Here is a 14,727-nt window from a genome sequence, read left to right as displayed (position 1 = left end):
TTTTACCTGATTTAAGAAGTTTAGGAAGATAATGGTGTTCCGTGTTAACAGCAAATAAACATAGTCATATAATTGACTATACTGTTGCTTCTTGCATACTTATTCTATTCTAGTACCACTAGAATAGAAGTAGACATAGGTCATATGCTAAAATCAATGGTTTGATGATCTCGGAGACGATGACAATAAGATAAAGGTTACTTTACTCGTATTTCATAGTTTTAAGTGTTGACCTCATTACCAGGTAGAATTCAGTTTTTATACTATTTAAGTATCTTATTTTCTTCTCATACAACCTTGTCTAGGCCCAAAACTTTTTTATTACTTGGTATTGAATTAAGGGTGTTTTTTTGCATCAAGTTGTATACCATTAATATGTTGTGTAGGATATCTTAACTTAGACCTTTGAACCCAATTGATTTTTGCCTTGTCTATAGACTACATATCTGGCAGCTATCATATGACTTAACAATTTTAAAGGTCATATGGTCATTGTTGATTTTCTTCTGATTTTGTCTTATAAGCAATAGGTTAAATATATCGGGTGTATGGAATGATTGTAAGGAATACATTGGCATGTTCTTCTGAGCTTGACTGCATTTTCATGGGTCATTATTCATAAGATAATTCATAAGATAATGTAGTTTTTGTTGAGCATAAACTTTTATTGCGGAAAGCTGGACATAAGGATAGTGATTCTGCGGGGGCATTAATTATTTTCTTAAAAGCCTAATATTTTAGAAGGTAGAAGACCTAGATGCTTCATACTTTGTATATAGATGCTTTATGTCACAAGTTTCCGTCTGTCACATGTCCATTGTGCTTGACCTTATTTTCATGGTTCAGTGACTACTTGATATTTGTTGTATGGAAGGATTGTAAGCTGTAAATGTCTACCTGGCATGGTTCATCTGACCTTGACCTCCTTTTCATGGTTCATTGGTCAATGTTTAGTTTTCTTGGTTAAGTCAGTTTCTTAAAAATTATAAGCAATAGGTCAACTATATTTTGTGTATTGAATGTTTGTAAGGTGTACATGTTTTTCTCGTTTGGTTTATATGACCTTGACCTCATTTTATTGGATCATGTTAAGTATATGTGATAATTGTTGTAAAGCTTAATATTTAGGATAATCAACATAATATCAATGGTTAGTAAATAAGCTGAGACATTTTAGCATGTGCACTCTTTTTTAAAGAATGGATATAAATGTGATATTACCTATTGATATTTCAGTGATATATTTTTATATATTCTCCTCAAAACCATAAATTGCCTGCAATACCCTTTTTAATGCACCAAATGATCTGCGCTTTGGGTCATGCGGCACCCCTTTTATTAATAAATTGTTTATTACCAAAGATATGTTCAGATACCTACCCCTAACCCCTTGTATATTTTTAATTGATATTTCTTGTTCACTATGGGATTGTCTCATATCATTCAGGTAATTGTTAAATACATTTATGTATCTTTAAAACTTCATATTTCCACCTTTACATCATATTTTATATTTCATATACTTTTATCTCTAGTCCAATATATGGTTTTACCATACATAAAGGCTGATCTGGTTTTAGTTCATTTAAATATTTCTGGGTTTAGTATGACATCCATTATCACTGAACTAGTACATATATTTGTTTAGGGGTCAGCTGGATGTTGGATTTTATCGTTGTGTTGAAGACCCATTGGTGGCCTCCATCTGTTTTCTATTCTTTGGTTGGTTGTTGTCTCTTTCACACATTGCCCGTTTCCATTCTCAATCTTATTATCTGATGATTTATGAAGATTGTAGTAAAGTGTATTGTTTAGTGTTTTATCTTTTGTCAATACATGGAGTCATGAATAGTAACTTTCCACTAAGAACATTGGTATGAAGTAAAGAGTTTATTGTTTTCTTTTTTGGTAGCTTCTTTGAGTCTATTCTGGTCCTTGTTTTGTTTGAAATAGAAATATTACTGAATTAAAATCACTGTAACTACTGTTAATTCATAAATTATTGCATGCATTTATTATTACGATTTTGTCATTTTAGACTAAAATGTGGTTTAAATTTTTGCAATTTGAGAAGAACCCTATTTTTTCATTTGAAAAATTTCAAAATTCAAAATGCGAGTAAATTATTGCAATTCCAACCCTGTTGCATTATTCGCAATAATTTCTTAATTTACAGTAGTTGATCTTACCGTTTCTTTGACTAATAATTTGTTAAATATGACTAACACCGACAAAATCTGAGACATAATTTATTAAATGAGTTGCACTCTATCTGTGGACATACAGGTTTTACAAACCTGACAATAAATGCCTAGTCTTATCTATAATAATAAGCAATCACAATACACAATTTGTATACATATGCACACAATCCATGATTCAATGATAAACTTACACCCCAATAATCACTTATTTAAATAGGAAAATATTAAACTTAATTTGGAAAATAAGAGTAGAACCTCTCTTGAAACCCAAAAGAGAAAAAGTTGAGTTCAGGTTCTCAAATATCATGCTGAACTTATAACTATGTCAGACATTGAAATTTGTTGACTTGAGAACAATAGAAAAGTAACTTTTTTTATTAATGTTTTGTCTAAAGCAGACCACTAGAAACCATAATTTTGATGATTTTTCATCCTTTTTGATGCGTAGTTTGATGGAGCATGAATAGACAGTTGACCTCACTATACACATGGACCATTCAAATGCTTAACTTCATGGGAAAATATTCCGCAGAATTCCAGTCAAAAAAGAGGTTTTTTTATTGCAAGTTTTTCCTATTCTTGGGTGTTAGTTGTGATCTATTTACAGTAATGACAATTATGTTAGATAGATGTAAGGTAAAACATGTATAGAAATATACATCCTAAGGATGAGTCACATCAAAATTGGGTTTAATTATCAGTGTTTTCAGAGTAAATTTTATTTACTAACAAATAAGGATGACATACAAGCTCATATGGGCCTCTAAGCCAGGTGAGCTAGATTTGGATTTCCATAGTTCAACAAATTTCAATACAAGTGTGTGTATTTGTCACATTTCTTAATACTCACATTAAATATTAATCTTAAACCATAACAAAACAAAATACCCACTTACAGCTAAAAAGTATTAATCAAATAACAAAACAGCTGAACCAATAACAAAATCATATTTTGAGTTATCAAAATTTTAACGGTCATATACAGGTTTTTAAAACTTTCAAGTTTTGATCATAAAACTGCACACATTAATAACATTGGGTTCTAAGTATGTGTGTGTATAATTTTGAGTTTGCTAGTATTCTCTCTAGTATTTCTAATCTATCCATGTGAAAAACCTTTTTAATGTGAGGACAAAACATCCAGTCCAATTTTGTTTCTATTTTTCTATTTTAATAGTTTTTCATGACGAGACCATAAGATTTAAAAATTGGTCCATTGGTGTCAGTTCTAGAATAAAACAGTGCATATGACCATTCAAATCATTATGTAATTCTAACGTTAGACTTGAAGTGTTTCCATATTAAGGTATTTTTTCTAAGTGTTCGAAATTTCACTAACTGAGAAAAAATGTATGGAAAACACTAACATAATTTATATGCAAATAGATAAAGATAAAATAAACCAGTTTATATTTTGATTGTACTATTAAAATGTTATATAGAAAATGTAAAAGGTAAGGGTTTGCTTATAAATGCTGAAAAATATTCAAAACAAAAAACACATGTATGTAAAACAGTAATCAAAACATTTTAAAAGATTTAAAAAGTTGACAGTTTATAACTGATAAAAATGACTAGAATTTCAAAATAAATCATCATCTCAAAACATTTTCATTGTCAAAAATGTACACAACATATAAATATGCATCTAAAATTCATAAAAATTTGTTCTAATATGGCTATTTTTAAGAAACAGGAAGAATGCTTTCATTGGTTCATTTGGCATAGTAATTTAAAATGGTTTTGAAGAAAAAGTTCAAAATTATAGAATCCCTATATTAAAAAGACACACAATAAAAGTAAAAACCTTTGACCTCAAACTTGTACCCAATGTTCAATGGATCAGATTAACACATTATCTTGTATTTTTAACCTCAAAGGAAATGATAAAAAGATGTTTTTGATCGTAAGATGAAGTTCAGAATAAACCTCTCTAATAAGTAAAGTTAAAATCAACCCAAAAAACTTATCAATAACATTTTTCTTCCATACTTGTCACCTTTTATGTATGTCATGGTTACAGAAATTTTACACATATATATATATTTAAACAAACAAAGTATGACAGCACCTGATCACATACATGACATATATATTACAAATGTATACATGACTTATATGTGGAACATACTGAGACAGATTATACAGCACTATTATCTATGGATTGTAGAAAGTGAACAAAAAATATGGTTTTATGTTCATAAAATTCATCCTAATGTTAACATGTATTTCAGTCTAAAGTACTGTAATTCAGAACCTACTAACGTTACTATCCTTGTTCATATAAAGATCAAATATGATGGTTTTAGATGACTTGCCTCCCCTTTATAAGCTGTCCCTCAGCTATGTCTTGGGCTAATATCTAAGACAATACAGAAATCTTTTATGATAATAAACAAATCTTTTTCCTCTATGATCCTGTGAATTTGAGTTCTATTAAAATGGAATATATATATAAAAAAAAATGTAGCATTTAATGAGACAAAAAATATAAATGATCTTTTCATTTTTACATAACTAAAATGTTGATTTAGTATAAATGTTTGTTGTTACGGGCTGATATAAGCAAGATCAAAATGATTACAGAATCTGATATAAAAACTGAATTTTCAGGGTCCTGAGTTTACAAACAGGCTTTCAACTGAACAATTATAGAAAAATTATACACAAATTACAAAGATCTGAATCAAATTCGTAAAAAAACGTAAAAGTAATATGCTCCAATGACCCAAATTAAGACAAATTCCTTGTTTACATATTGTTCATAATTAATACATTGACTAGTTTATGTAACTTAAGTTACCTTTTTTCTCTGCACTATATTGGTTGCACAAAACATTAACATTATTATGTCATCTGAAACTAAACAAAAAATATTTCACTGGTATATACATACAACAGCAGTTACTGACTAGTCAAATGTGTTTCTAAACTCCTCTTTGGTGGGGGAGGAGGAACTTTTCCTTTCTTTGGAACACCTCCACCGATTCCCTCCAACAGTTCTGGTGGTGGCAGGGGAAGATCATTAATATCAATCAGTCCCTCACATTCACCCAAGTTTTCATAAAGGGGGTCATAATTTGGCACAGAATGTATATCAGCACTAGTAGTTTTGATTTCACTTGAAAGTCTTGTATTTTCACTCCGTTGAGGAGGTGGCGGTCTCGACTTATTGCCTATATTTGAATTAGGCCTTAAAGGCGAAGGTCCATTTGGGGAAGTTACTCCGAGTTCATAAGAATTAGCACCATTGTATTTTTGAATATTTTTCGGTCCACTATCAGGCTTTGGCAATGTAGCCGGAGGAACTTTGCCACCTCCTTTTTGTGGTCTCTGAGATAATTCTGATAGAAATGGTAATTGTTGTGGTAGATGATCGTCACTCGATGAGACAGATGATTGCACAGACATGTGATTTTGTGGCTGATGAGAATTTCCATAACTGTCATATATTGCACTTGATTTCCCAGACTGTGGAATCATAGAACTGTTTGATGTTGGCATAGAAGATGACATAACACGCTGTTGACCACATTGATACATTTGGTCATAAGGTCCATTAAATTGTGGTCCACTTGTTGTCATGGCATTAAAATGCTGTCCTTCAGGAGAATACATTGTCGGTGATATCACATTTTGAGAATTTTGTGAGTTGTATGCTTGTGTACTACATGATAATGGAGACGGTCTCTGTTTTTGTGTTGGCATGTTATAAGCACCTGGCTGATGATTCACTATAGGCGGTGACATCTGTGGAGCATGTGCATGAACAACAGTTTCAGGTCCACTTTTTCGTAATGGACTAATTCCTCCTATTTCCATGCTTACATAACGATTCTGCAACAAAGGCATTGCAGGAGGCATAGGTACACAACTCCGAGGGGTTGGTGGTGATGAATCATTTTGCATTGAATAACTGGATTGTATAGAAGCTGCTGTATGAACCATTGCAGGTGGAGCTGGGGAAGGTGGTGTAGCAAAGTCTGAGGAGACGGGAGGAGACATCTGTGAAGCAATCGGATGAGACAATGGCAGTGCATTCTGGGAGAAATGTTTAGACGCAGGAGGTGACATTACTAATTGGGGAGGTTGATGATGGCTGAGCATGGGAGGTGACTTTAATGCCTGTGGTAGTGTTTGCGGCATGGCTTTGTTTGACATTGCAGGTGAAGTCATGTGATGTGCAGCAGGTGAAGTCATGTGATGTGAAGCAGCCATTGACTTGTTTGACATAGTTGACATGAGTGTAGATGGAGGTTGTGGGTACGATGACATCTTGTGACACTCTCCAGGAGGGACTGGAAAATGGTCCTCAGTACTAAGATTGCTGTAATGACTAGAACTAGAACTTGACCTAGAATGTGATGTCATCTCTCGATTGACTGTAGGTGGTGACATAACTCTCTGGATAGGTGGCGGTGGTGGTGACGTCAAACGTTCTCTCATATTACAGATATTTGAATGTGTCGGGGGTGGTGGCGGTGTACAAAGCCTTTCCCTACTTGGTGTTGGTGACATTACTCTGTTTGGAGTAGGTGACAGTGGTAAACTTGAATAAGGCGGCATAACTTCCTCGATTGGTTGAATAGGTCTAGCTGGTGGTGGAGTTAGTGGTCGTTTATAATTCTGAGTTGATTGCACTTGTTTGTTTGGAGGGGGCGGAGAACCTGTTCGTTTTACATCAGTCAGTAATTGTTGCGCATGAATACCTGATATTTTGTCACAGTGATTTTGACGATTTAATGAATCTTGAGACGAGTTAGATCCCTTCCTTTCGTGATGAGATTCTTGTATGTATCTGTCATTTGGAATAGCTTGTGAGCGAACTTTTAATTCTCTTGAACCATCCGAACCTTTTCTATCATGCCGTGATTCATTAATTCCTCTTTCTGAGGGAATAATTTGAGAGCGAACCTTTAGTTCACGAGATCCATCAGAACCTTTTCTCTCATGTCGTGATTCTTTTACTCCTTCATTAGAAGCTTTACGAGAATGAATCTTAAATTCTCTTGAGTCATCAGAACTCTTTCTTTCATGCATATTTTCATAAAGTGGCTCTTTGTCTCCAGAAATTGAACGTACTTTAAATTCACGAGATGAATCTGAACTTTTCCTTTCATGTCGAGTTTCTTTCCCTTCTCCATGAATCACAGGAGCAGATTTCCTTCTGTCTTTTTCAGTAAAACTATGAGAATGAATTGGACTTGTAAGTGATGATTTCCTTTCGTGTGTTCCGTAAGATTCACAAGATGATATACTACTTCCATCCATTGTTTGTTGATACATTTCAGACATGTGTCGCGTGGTTTCAGTTGTAACTGGTATTCTAGCCCGCATTTTGCTTGCACGAGAAACACTATTGAAGCGCATTTCTCCACTTGAAATAGAATCCTCACTTGATTCTGTTGAAGAACTTGTTATTGAATCTCTGTGTCGTAAGGGGACAATTTCCTCTCCCTCAGAATTTATAACAGAATGTGTATTACTAAACGACACACGTTTAACAACAGGTCTTTGCAATTCATACATACTCTGTCCTGTAAGAGAGGATTTACGTTCATGATGTGAATTCAACTCTAAGCACATGATTTCATCTGAAGATTCACATATAGTTGTATCACTCCCCGCGCTATTTCTTACTAATGTAGAATTCTGAACGTGAACAATTGAATGACGAGATCCAGGTTCTGGCATCGACAAACGACTATCTTGTAAGCTACTTCCAGGAACAAATTCCAAAGTTTCATCAAACGTGTCTGGATCAGAAACACTTGACCTGAGTTCCCTTGAGTCCCATGTTGATACTTCAGTTCTCAGTTTCTCATAATTAGTCTGTAATTGTTTGCCATACTGAAACAAGACAAAATATAAATTAAGTCATCTTCACCAATTAAAATTAATGATGAAATTTATTCTACCTAAACTTACTTAAACAACAAAATGTTCACCTGAACTTTAAACATATTCTGTAGTTTTAACTTAAGTGAAATCCCACACTTTGACTTTGAGATGAAGAATGGCAAAAAGGCTGTTTCTTTGCTCTAGATTTTTTACATGTGTGTTTTGTGATTTTGTTTCATAAATTAATACATCAAATTCTTTCTTTTCCATTCAAAAGGAGGCTGTAATTTGTTTTGTAGTTTATTTTAATGTTTGTCCATTTTCACTTGTATTTCAATTGTACTTTACCCTTGTTTTATTATTTCAAAACAATACTGTTCTACCTTCTATCCCATACTGCCATCAAATGTTCAAGATATAGTGAAGTTGTTTCATTTAATCCTAGCGTAGTCTATTACTATAATTTCTGAAATTTTGTTTATTCATCATGGTATTTTTTTTTTACAAAATCTGAAGCTAAAATGTGATTGAAGAAAACAAAACATTACAAAATGCAATGAATTATAAATTAAGAGCTGTAATAAATGTAGTATTAAGTCTCATTTTATTTCTCAAAATTTTGAAAGTGTCAAACAAACTTCTAAATTTCACAGTTTACACAAGCCATAATGGTTTTGAACTCTGAATACAAGATTGTACAATACTATCAGTCATCCTATGTTTACCTTTGCCATTCTTATACCCATGATCCACTGGTCCAATGCAGCTTTGTTTTCTGTACAGAAGTAGCGTATGTATTTTGATGTTTTCTTTTGAATCTGAGGATGCTACAAAATATAAAGTCAATATTTTGTTAAATCATTGCTTATAGTATGCATCAGCTGTTCTAATAACATGTATAGTAAGTTACATTTATTAAAATACTCAAATCACTTCTTGTTTTACTAATTACCATTACAATGTCTTGATCAAATCTGTCATCAAACTATAACTCACACAAAATTGGTCTTTAAACTTTTAACAAAATGTTATTAAAAATGAAATTCTCTAATTTTTCATTTTTGATACCAGTAATCCACAAAATAAATGTTATTGATAATCCTGATTGCCTCCCTTAGACTTCAAATTTCTACTAACTTCTCTGACAAAAATCAAGTTTCATGTACAATTAAAATAAGGCATTGGGATTTTTTTGTATCAGATCTTTTAAAGTCATGCATTTATATTTGAATAAGAATGCTATTATCATTTGTGATCTTTGTCATCCCCATTTAAATATGATAGTAATGAAAAAGCAATACAAGAGTGCACACACTGAAATGTCTTGCCTTCTTTACTAATCATTGATATTGTGTTGATAGCCCTAAATATAAAGCTTTATTACAACTGTCCCATAAACTTAACATTAACCAACAAAACTAAACATTGACCAATGAACCATGAAAATGAGGTCAAGGTCAGATGAACCATGCCAACTCTATATATATATATCAAATATATAGTTGACCTATTGCTTATAGCTCAAGAAAAACAGACCAAAACACAAAAACTTAACAGTGAGCAATAAACCGTGAAAATGAGGTCAAGGTCAAATAAAATATGCATGACTGACATATATACCATAAAATATTTCCATACACCAAATATAGTTGACCTATTGCATATAGTATTAGAAAAAAAGACCAAAACAAAAAAAACTTAACTATAACCACTGAACCATGAAAATGAGGTCAAGGTCAGATGACACTTGCCAGCTAGACATGAACACCTTACAATCATTCCACACATTAAATATAGTAGACCTATTGCATACAGTATAAGAAAAACAGACCAAAACACAAAAACTTAACTAAAACCACTGAACCATGAAAATGAGGTCAAGGTCAGATGACACCTGCCAGTTGGAAATGTACACCTTACAGTCCTTCCTTACACCAAATATACTAGACCTATTGCTTATAGTATCTGAGATATGGAATTGACCACAAAAACTTAACTTTGTTCACTGATCCATGAAATGAGGTCGAGGTCAAGTGAAAACTGTCTGACGGGCATGAAGACCTTGCAAGGTACGCACATACCATATATTGTTATCCTATTACAATGCAAGCCCCCCCCCCCCCTCTAAATCCGCCTCTGACGGACATTGGACATGTGACTGACGGAAACTTCAAAACATGAGGCATCCATATATAAAGTATGAAGCATCTAGGTCTTCCACCTTTTAAAATATATAGCTTTTAAGAAGTTAGCTAACGCGGCTGCTGCTGCCGGAACACTATCCCTATGTTGAGCTTTCTACAACAAAAGTCGCAGGCTCAACAAAACCTAGTATGGAAACTGAAGTTAGTTAAAGAATTATATTCTATTAACTTTTGAATAATGTTACATAACCATTTTGTCTGCGAAACGCATCTTCATCTTTTTCTTAAAAAAAATTCTATAGCTTTTGCATGAGAACAATAGCTAATGATTCTTACATACAATGTTTTTTTTTAATATATCTTACTTTCAGAGCAAATCCATGATCTGTTGGAGCATGATATTTTTTCTTCCATCCGAGGCCATAGTACACATCCACATAAGCAAACTGTACCATGCATGTTAAATCTTTGGGAGCCTGCAAAGACAAAAATAAATTTGGTCTTCTGTGAAGGTCAAATGGTCAAAGAAAAGTTTCAAACAGTTCTTTTTTCACTTTTATTACGATACAACCTCTGATCTTAAACAAGATATTCTTTTAAAAGAAATTTGATTCTTACTAAACCAAACCTTCAGAACATATTACACACTGTTTACTTCATCAATTTTTACTATTACAACTGTTCACCAAAATATTGCAGGTTAGATGTTTAATCGCATTACAATTTTACAATTTTATAATGTGAAGACGTTTGGGGTTCAACTGAATTTTCTAACTAAAAATTTCCTTTCAAATCTGCATTGTGGTGAGTGTGTTCAAATAGTGCCTATCAAACTCAAAACACTTGTTTTCTGAAATTGTCCAATTATATTTATTTTAGTGTTGTTATCTTTTGTTTATTGTTAACCAAAGTTAGTTTCTATTCACGACTTACTAATCTTGCATTCTCATGTTGTGCATTTGCACCATTGTCTCAGGTTAAGGAATGCTAGAGCGCTCACAAACATGTTTAACCCAGCCACATTGTTTTTCCTTTGAAGACCAGATGGTAAATTCCACTTTTTTTTAACTCTGGTGTCTCATTGGCAATCCTTCCACATCTCCTTTTTTATATTGCAATGCATGAAAGTCAATGTCCAAAGCTAGCATTTTTTTATTATATCATTTGTACATGAAGGTATACGAATACTAACGGATAGAAACCTCACCTTACTAACTTTTCCTTTAGGATTATAGTACAGTCCAGAAGCTCGTAAAACAAAGTAAAATTTTTTCCATGCTTTCTTTCCTTCTGACTTCAGATACATCACACCTTCAACCTCTGGGACTTGAGCACTACCATTGAAGAATTCCTGTAAGACAAGAAAAAAAAATAAGACAACTTTTCCTCTGAATATTCTGACATGTCTTAAACAAATTTACCCAATAAAAATTTAGTTTGTTTCCCCCATAAAAGTTTCCTTCTATCAGGTAAAATACATGTTTGTCTTTAATCATTTTATGTCTTTGACATACTAAGAACAATCCACTTGATAATTTTTTAATGATGATCAAATAATTTGCATAAAAAAAAAAAATATTTTCTAGTGTACAAAACTACAATTTTCAGAATATGAACGAAATTTTTTTTGTTCTATTAACATCCTTCTGCCTTATAGTCTTACCTGTACAAGTTTGTGTCTCTGGTTCGGCGCCAATGAGGCACCTTTCTCTGAGGAGGAACTGACCAATAAATATTTCTGCAACAGAAATCAATATTTGTAAATATACATAACTTACCAGTTTCTTTAATTACAAGTAAAGAATAGTGATGGAAGCCATTACAAAGGTCCGCACTGCAAATTATACAACTTAACAATTAAGGTTGTTCCTTGAACATGTATATGCACAGGAATGTCTTATTGTAGCTAACTATTAAGGAATAACAGTACTATATTTGAAGAGATGTGGCCTTCAATCAGTGATTTGATGGTTGCAAATGAACAATTGGTAGCCTTCAGCTGTTTTCTGCTCTATGGTCCCCTTGTTGTCTCTATAACACATTCCCTTATTTCCATTCTCAATTTTATTCACAACATATTCTAACATTTGAAGATAAAATAGAGAACATTTGTATTTCAAACATAGTGTTTTAAATAACTATAAGATCAAATGTACCTCTGGTTGCCTAAATAAGTCAAATTTCTCTTGTCTCTCTTCAAACAGGATTCTATTTCTAGAATCCCTGGTCCACATTACCATATTCTCTACAAGACAGTCATGGTCCTCTAAAATTCTCTCTGTAATGATAAACAGGACATGATATTGCAGTCAAACAGAATAAAATGCTTTAATCATTCAATTTAGATGTAAAGAATATAATCATTCAAAGTACATGGGGGTTTACGGAGAAAAAGTAACACAACATCATTGTAGTGATGTTCTGTATAATACAGCAGAGTGGGTTTTAAATTTAAGAAATTTGCATTGATTTCAAACTATCTCAAAAGTTATATGAGGATTGAAAACATTTACTCAACAGTTCTAACTGCTTCTTTCAACATTCAGAACTGTATAAAAACAGTCTGACTAATATCTGGTACCCATATTTTAACTGTGATAGAAGATGCATAAATAAACCAGTTAACATGATTCAAATAATAATGGAATAAGCCTAAACTTTTAATGAAGATGTTAAGTTTAATCCCATATAATAGTTCCTACCAATGTTTGTTGCAGTAATTTGGCTAAAAATTGCAACGTCTGAGTTGACTATTGATTGGGTAATGAACTTCTTAATGATATCAAAAGAACTTTTTGTAATAAAATATTTACAATGTCATTAATATTTTGTATTGATTATACATTAGTTCAAAAAAATTCATGCAGAATAGCTACATTTGTCTTAAAACATATAAACAGTCAATACCGCTCAGATTGTCAATGATATAAACTTGCTGATGCAAAAATCATTATATACATTTACAATCAATTTTAAGTCCTATATCACAAAAGAAATTTAAATGCCAAAATTGCTTAAAATGTTATCAAGGCTATAAAATATCAAGTTTATTTCAATTTTTAATGAGTTATCCGATTTAAATAATAATGATCAAAAGGATCAAATGATACAGCAACGATCATTTCAATAAAACACAACAAATCCAATCAATACCTTAATATTTACTAACTTATTACCACAAAGAACAACAATACAGCCCATTGAGAATTTTATCACATTTATAAAAGAAAGATGAGAACTAGTATTGAATTAAATGATAATTAATAATTCTCACAATTTTATTATCATTTACTCAATTAATCAATACTATGACTGAATTTTAAAATTGTAAGTGATACAATGGTCTTAATATACTCATGTGTATTCTGATACAAACATTAAACGATAGAATTCTTTGTATTATGTGTGACTCATATAATATCTCTTTCTGACGAATACTCTGTAATACAGATGATAGCATAAATGTACATTTCAACTGTCTGCCTTGGCATATTTTCAACTGGGTAAATGGCAAACTACTTCAATTAAATGATTGTAAGAAAGTAAAATACATGTACTGGTAAAAGGGAAGACTATTACATGTAATTGCAAGTTCATATTTGCACAAGACAATCTTAAATTCTTATCATTGAACTTATTAGACTTCATGTCAGGAGAATTTTCCTCCAAACCAGGAAACAAATTATAAAACAATATCATCAATGTCACTGCAAAAATCAATGTTTATTTTCTGACAAAAACGTGACAACTTCAACAAAGTGTTGGAAATTAATTTACAATACAGATTTAGAAATCTTATTTCATGACTGGCTGAGTTTGATAATAAATGTCTTTAAATTTCTACTGGAATATCATGAAACCAACTAATGTGAGAACCGTCAAATTTAGCATGGCCTTAAAATTTGTCTGGAAATATAATACATTAATGTTCATTGGCAGTTTTTTATTATTGTAAAATCTCTAGAATTCCTTTCATAATGAAAATACATCTCATGCCCCAAGAAGATAATTTATTTCTACCTACATATGCCTTTTAAGATGTTCTTTTTTCTTTTTGACTTGCATATATAACTTGCTACATTTGGTCTCTTGTAAAGAGTTTTCTCATTGGCAATCATACCACATCTTCTTTTTTTATATTAGAGAAAAAAGGTTTTGTTTTGATAGACTACACACTGACACTGTATCTACTCATCTAACAAGTTGAACCAACATTTTTGTTATTGTATAAAAAGCAGCTAAATTAAGCAAGAATCCAGATACAAAACAATGAATTTTTATACACGAAACATCTGTTTTGATTTGATAGTAGTGGGTGGATACCTAACGGAAATGGGTTATGATATAATGAATAGTATAGAAATATGAAGATAACATTTTCAATAAAGCAATTGTTACAATTAATTAACATGGTAAAAAATCAAAAATGTTGTCTTCCAAATTCAGCATTTCAGGTAAAAGTTCACTTTCTGTCCTATTAGTCAGCTGACAGACAAACCTGACTTGACTATAGATCTTATAATTAACCATTTCATTGT

At 32.0% G+C, this 14,727-nt stretch overlaps 1 protein-coding gene across 12 annotated transcripts in view; it reads right to left on the bottom strand.

Annotated features, from left to right (window-relative positions):
- Positions 1–2,233: 2,233 nt before the first annotated feature.
- The window catches only part of LOC143064895 (uncharacterized), an 83,497-nt gene continuing 71,003 nt past the window's right edge, over positions 2,234–14,727 (bottom strand). For all 12 annotated transcript variants that reach the window (XM_076238088.1, XM_076238086.1, XM_076238087.1 and 9 more), the window contains 6 exons: positions 12,346–12,467; positions 11,853–11,927; positions 11,397–11,540; positions 10,555–10,665; positions 8,771–8,872; positions 2,234–8,054 (listed from right to left, as the gene is read on the bottom strand). In XM_076238088.1, coding sequence (XP_076094203.1) covers positions 5,109–8,054; positions 8,771–8,872; positions 10,555–10,665; positions 11,397–11,540; positions 11,853–11,927; positions 12,346–12,467 — 3,500 coding nt within the window. In that variant the 3' untranslated portion in view covers positions 2,234–5,108. The remainder of the gene's footprint in view (positions 8,055–8,770; positions 8,873–10,554; positions 10,666–11,396; positions 11,541–11,852; positions 11,928–12,345; positions 12,468–14,727) is intronic.

The sequence above is a fragment of the Mytilus galloprovincialis genome, chromosome 2 (assembly GCF_965363235.1).
Source record: "Mytilus galloprovincialis chromosome 2, xbMytGall1.hap1.1, whole genome shotgun sequence".
Lineage (NCBI taxonomy): Eukaryota > Metazoa > Mollusca > Bivalvia > Mytilida > Mytilidae > Mytilus > Mytilus galloprovincialis.
The sequence above is the reverse complement of the archived record's forward strand: the minus strand, read 5'-3'. Positions and strand labels throughout refer to the sequence as shown.